The following is a 5,380-nucleotide window of genomic DNA, read 5'->3' on the forward strand; positions in this document are numbered from 1 at the left end:
ATGCTCAATTTTCACCCTTCTTGTGATTGCTTCCTCAATATGCTGGGAAACAAGTTAGTAGTGATTATTGGTGCCACGGGAACTGGAAAAACAAGACTCTCAATTGAGATAGCCAAGGCGATTGGTGGGGAAGTGGTAAATGCTGACAAGATGCAAATTTACGATGGCCTGGATATTACGACAAACAAGGTTTCTTTACAAGATCGATGCGGCATATCTCATCACCTTATTGCGTCCATCCCTCGCAACGCAGGTGATTTTCCTGTGTCATTTTTTCGATCTGCTGCAAAAACCACAATAAACTGCATTGCCAGACGTGGTCACACACCGATTGTGGTGGGTGGATCTAACTCACTTATCCATGGTCTCCTTGTTGACAATTTTGATTCGTCTATTGTGGATCCTTTTGGGCAATTGGAGGTTAGCTATCGGCCGACGCCTCGATCGCAATGTTGTTTTCTATGGGTTCATGTTAATGAGGTGATTCTTAATGAGTATTTGAAACATCGTGTTGACGACATGGTTGATGCTGGGTTAGTTGAGGAAATTGAAGAATATTTTGACACATTATCAGTTAATGGACATGTTCCATATGTGGGATTAGGGAAGACCATTGGTGTTCCAGAGCTAAGCGAGTATTTTACTGGACGGGTGAGTTGTAGTGATGCTCTTTCTATGATGAAGACCAATACACAGATTCTTGCATGATCTCAAGTCACAAAGATTCATCGCATGGTTGATGTGTGGGGATGGCATGTTCATGCCCTTGATTGTACTGAAACTATTCTAGCACATCTTACTGGATCAAATAAATATATGGAGGATTTGGTGTGGAAACGTGATGTAAGTGACCCTGGACTTGCTACTATACAAGATTTTCTGTGATAATATCAGAAGATGGGAAGCTAGTTTCTCAAACACATCGGCTATTGATTTTGTCTACAATAATGGTTTAATCGTCTGGCTTGCTTAGTAATTTTACAGATCATGGCATAGTAACTTAACTTGGATCATTTTGGGTGTGTTTGGAAGGAGCAAACATCAATTGGTGTATATGAAATTACTTGGAGGCCTTTTGTACCTTAAACACTTGGATGCCTTTTATTTTACATAATAGTTATATATAGTTGTGACGGAGCGTGGGGCTCCTCACCGGGAGGCCGCGCAGGCCCCCCTTTGCCGGTTCGGCCGGGGGCGCTAAGTGAGGTTCTTCGCCCTCGATCTGAGGAACGTCAGCGAGAGAAGAAATGCGCAAGACACGGGCGACGTAGACAGGTTCGGGCCGCTGAGAAGCGTAACACCCTACTCCTGTGTTCTGGTGGATCTGTGAGTGAAGGAATCCAGAGACTCGAGAGCGAGAGAGAGTTCAGGTTCTAGCAAACATTCGCCAGAGTCCCAACTCCCCTTTCGTCCTCTCCCCCCCTTTCTTAGGCCTGGGCCTCCTTTTTATCTGGTCAGGGGTCACCACATGGGCCTCTAGCTACCTAAGAAAGGAAACATGCTTTTACAATGAGGGCTAGTCTACAGCCGGAAGTGACCTGTGACAAGCCGAGCGCACGTCTCTTGCTCCGCTCGCCCCTCTTCCGGTGGACGCCCATTTCAACCTTCATTTAATGGCCAGCGACTTCCTTGCCATACTTGCGCTGAAGCCTGGAATGAATCTAACCGGGACTGACATACCCACTCCTGGAGTTGGCACGCCGGCTCCGGCTAGGGACGAGAGCCAGGAAGCTCTCATCATTCCAACGGGACGGGGCGAGGCGTGTGACAGGCCGCCTGTTGCCACCTAACCCGCGATCTGACCGGTCTGTGACCGGTCACTCACCGCGACCGGTCACGGACCGGATAAGCGTGCGCTGCGCCGCATTAAATGCGGCATGGCGCGCTCGTCCAACCTGCTATAAATGCGGTTAGGTGAGCCCGCTGTGCTCACCTAACCCACACACGTGGCGCCAAAACCACAGGGGGTCGGGGCACCCCAGCCCTCAGGGCCGAAACGGGAGCGGCCCGACCGCTCGGGGAGACAGAGGGAGGGGTGGCCACGTCACCTTCGGGCCCGACTCCCCCGAGGGGGTCAGGCCACGTGGGTGACCGCGGCTACCCAGGCCTCTGGTCACGATACCCCCGGCCCCATGTCACCGACAGTAGCCCCCGGCGTTACGCCAGGGCGATCGCCCCCCTCGAGGGAAGCGCTCGGGCGTGACGCCACTCCTTAGGCCCGGTGACAGGTGGGGCCGGTCCCTACAGGCGGGCAGAAACCCAGCGGTCGCAAATCGCGCGCATCAGCAAGGGAAAACCGACCAACAATAATGAGCGGCGCGCGAATCGGGACGAGCCGGTTCGTTTTGCTTGGAGACATGATGACGGCGCATTTCACGGTTGGCAGGCGTAGTTAATGTGCGCACGATCTACCCCATCTCAACTGCCACGGCTGCACATCTGCCGCGTGCGCCGCAAACGGGCGAGCGGGGTTAGTGGAGGCGTGGGCGCGAGAGACGAGGGGGCGAGGTAGTGGGCGCGGGAATCGAGGAGCCGGGCATAGCGTTGGCAAGGGTACTAAGACGCCAAGGAAGGGATTTGTTTCCTTCCTCTCGCCACTCTTCCCCTTGCCTTTGCCACTTGTGCTCTGACTCTCCGTTTCCGGCGCCCTACCCTTGCCATACTCGCTCGCTCTCAAGCTCCTCCTCCGCCGGCGTCATGGCACGGGGCTCCGCACCGCTCGAGGGTAGCGTGCTGCCGCCTTCCCGCATCGTGAGCGAGAGGCAGGCCGGGCTGCCGCGCCGATTCATGCCGGAATCTGCCACCGGCCGGGAGGTGGTCGCGCTGGGCGAGGGACGCCCGGCGCCGCACTACCCGGGGCGGTCCGTCTTCTTCCTCTCTTTCGCAATGGCGGGGCTGGTCCCGCCATTCTCTATTTTTTTCATGGATATTCTGGAGTTTTATGATCTCCAGATGGCGCACCTCACCCCCAACGCGATAATGACGTTGGCCATCTTCGCGCACCTGTGCGAGATGTTTGTCGGGGTGCGCCCATCTCTCCGGCTGTTCCAGTGGTTCTTCACCGTACAGCCGGTGTCGCCGCTGACGGTAGTCGGTGGCTGCTACTTCCAGCCGCGGGGGCAGGTGCTGAACCGCTACATTCCCTGCGTCCTCCGCAAAAAGTGGGACGACTGGAAGAGTGATTGGTTCTACACCCCCCTCGCCTACGAAGCGCGCCTCCGACTTCCGAGCCAGCCCCCGGCGCAGGCCTCCAGCTGGCGGGCGACGGTAGATCTGGGAGACGGCTACGACGCCGTTCTCGACCGCCTGGCGGGTCTGCGATCCCAGGGGCTCACGGGGGCCATGGTGTTCGGCGACTACCTTCATCGCCGGATCGCGCCGCTCCAGCGGCGCGCCCGGGGCGCCTGGGAGTACACCGGGCCCGAGGACATCATGAGGACCCACCAGGGGCGTAAATGGGACTGGGACCCTGAGGATTTCAGGATGGTGGTCCAACGGGTGCTGAATCTCAGCTCCGTGGAGGCATCCCTCATCCCCCAAGGGGTCCTCCCCCTCTGCTGCGATCCAGAGCGCGCCAACATCCTGACCATCATGCAGGAGGTCGGGGCGTCGGGGGAGCGGGCCCCCCGAGGCCACGATGGCGCGGGCGGGAGCCGCAGGGGGGAACAACCTACCCCAGCAGGGGGTCGTGCTTCTGGGCCCCGCGACGGGGGCCCGGGGGGCAGCCGCCCTGCCGACGCCCGGGGGAAGAGGAAGCAGGAGGGAACCCCTCCCCCATCTCCTCCCCGAGGGGGCGGGGCGGTGCGTGCCAGCAGCAGGCGCCCGGAGGGTGCCGCGCCGACGCCGCAGCCCGAGGGGGAGCGAAAGAGGAAACGGCTCCGCAAGATGGGGGGGATCGCGCCATGCCGGGGGAACCTCATCTCGCCCCCAAGGTGGTCGTTTAGCCGACCTCCCCGCAGGTTCGTCCCCGCGCCCATCGCGGCTATATTCATTCTCCCATCTCCCAAGGCAAGTTTTCACTCACCCGTTTCTTTTTGTCTTCTGGTTTTTCTTCCGCCTCAGCGAGATCCCGTCGCCCCCCCCCCCCCCGCCCGCCCTTCCAAGTCCGGCCGGTCTGAGGCCGAGGAGACGGCGACCGCGGAGGCCCGGAGGCGGGAAGCTGACCGGCGAGAAGCCGCGGACCGCCTCCGGGAAGCCGAGGAGGCTGCCCAGGAGGCCGCTCGGGTTCGCCAGGCTGAGGAGACCGCTCGGGAGGAGGCCAGACTCCGCCGGGCTGGGGAGTCCGTCCGGGAGGCAGAGGCGGCGCGCGCACGCCAGGCGGCCTGCCAAACCTCCGACCCGACTCCACCCGAGGGGACGACAACTTCCGAGGCCACCCACGACGAGGCCGCGGGCGCGCGGCTCGGGCCCGACCCCTCGGGCGACACTTGGGACGAGCCAGCCTCGAGGGACGCCCCCGAGTCCGGAACGTCGATCGGCGGGCCGAGCCGCGCGGCGCCCACACCGAGGCGGCTCTCCCCTCTGTCTTCCGCTGCCCCACTGAGCGCGGAGCCCTTCCTGCAAGCCTTGGCCGCCGCAAACAACACGGTGCTGGACGGGTTAAGTGCCCAGATGGAGGCCCTGCAGGCGGAGCGGGCGGAGCTCGACACGGCGTGGGCGCGCGTCGAGGAGGGGCGGCGCTCGGTGGAGGCCATGGTGGAGGCGGGCCGCAAGGCGCACCGCCGGCACACCTCACAGCTCGAGGCCCATCGTAGGGAGCTGGCGGAGATCGCTAGGGAGGTGGAGGAGGAGCGGGAGACTGCCCTCATCGCCACCGCCGTGCTCGACGAGGCGCGGGACGACCTCCGCCTCCAATACGGGAGCCGGGCGGCGGAGCTAGAGGAGAAGCTCGACGCCGCCCGGGGAGTCCTTGATGCCGCCGCCGCCCGGGAACGGCGGGCGGCGGAGAAAGAGGCGGCGTCCCGCCAGCGCGAAGAGGCCCTCGACGTTCGCGCCACGGCGCTGGAGGAGCGTGCCCGCGCCCTGCACGCGAAGGAGAGAGACCTGGCGGACCGCGAGGCCGCCGTCGCTACCCGGGAGGCAACACTGGCGGTGCATGAGGCCGCCTGCGCCGAAGAGGAGTCCGCACTCCGCTTCCGCGAGGACGCGCTCACCGAACGGGAGCGAGCTCTCGAGGAGGCCGAGGCCGCGGCGCAGCGGCTGGCGGACAGCCTGTTCCTCCGCGAGGCAGCGCGGGAGGAGCAGGCGCGCCGCGATCTGGAAGGCGCCCGCGCCGAGAGGGCCACACTGGATCAGCGGGCCGCTGAGCTCGAGGCGCGGGCGAAGGAGCTAGACGCGAGGGCGCACAGCGGCGGGGCGGCCGCGGGCCACGACGACCTAG

At 62.1% G+C, this 5,380-nt stretch overlaps 1 protein-coding gene across 1 annotated transcript; it reads left to right on the forward strand.

Annotated features, from left to right (window-relative positions):
- Nucleotides 1-708, forward strand: LOC107275425 (adenylate isopentenyltransferase 8, chloroplastic). The gene has a single exon (XM_015790990.1). The coding sequence runs from the start codon at nt 1-3 to the stop codon at nt 706-708; it is 708 nt and encodes a 235-aa protein (XP_015646476.1).
- The last annotated feature ends 4,672 nt before the right edge of the window (nt 709-5,380 follow it).

This window comes from Oryza sativa, chromosome 7 (genome assembly GCF_034140825.1).
Source record: "Oryza sativa Japonica Group chromosome 7, ASM3414082v1".
NCBI lineage: Eukaryota > Viridiplantae > Streptophyta > Magnoliopsida > Poales > Poaceae > Oryza > Oryza sativa.

Coding starts and splice junctions, on each gene's coding strand:
- LOC107275425 (XM_015790990.1), top strand. CDS start 1: ATGCTCAATTTTCACCCTTCTTGTGATTGCTTCCTCAATATGCTGGGA.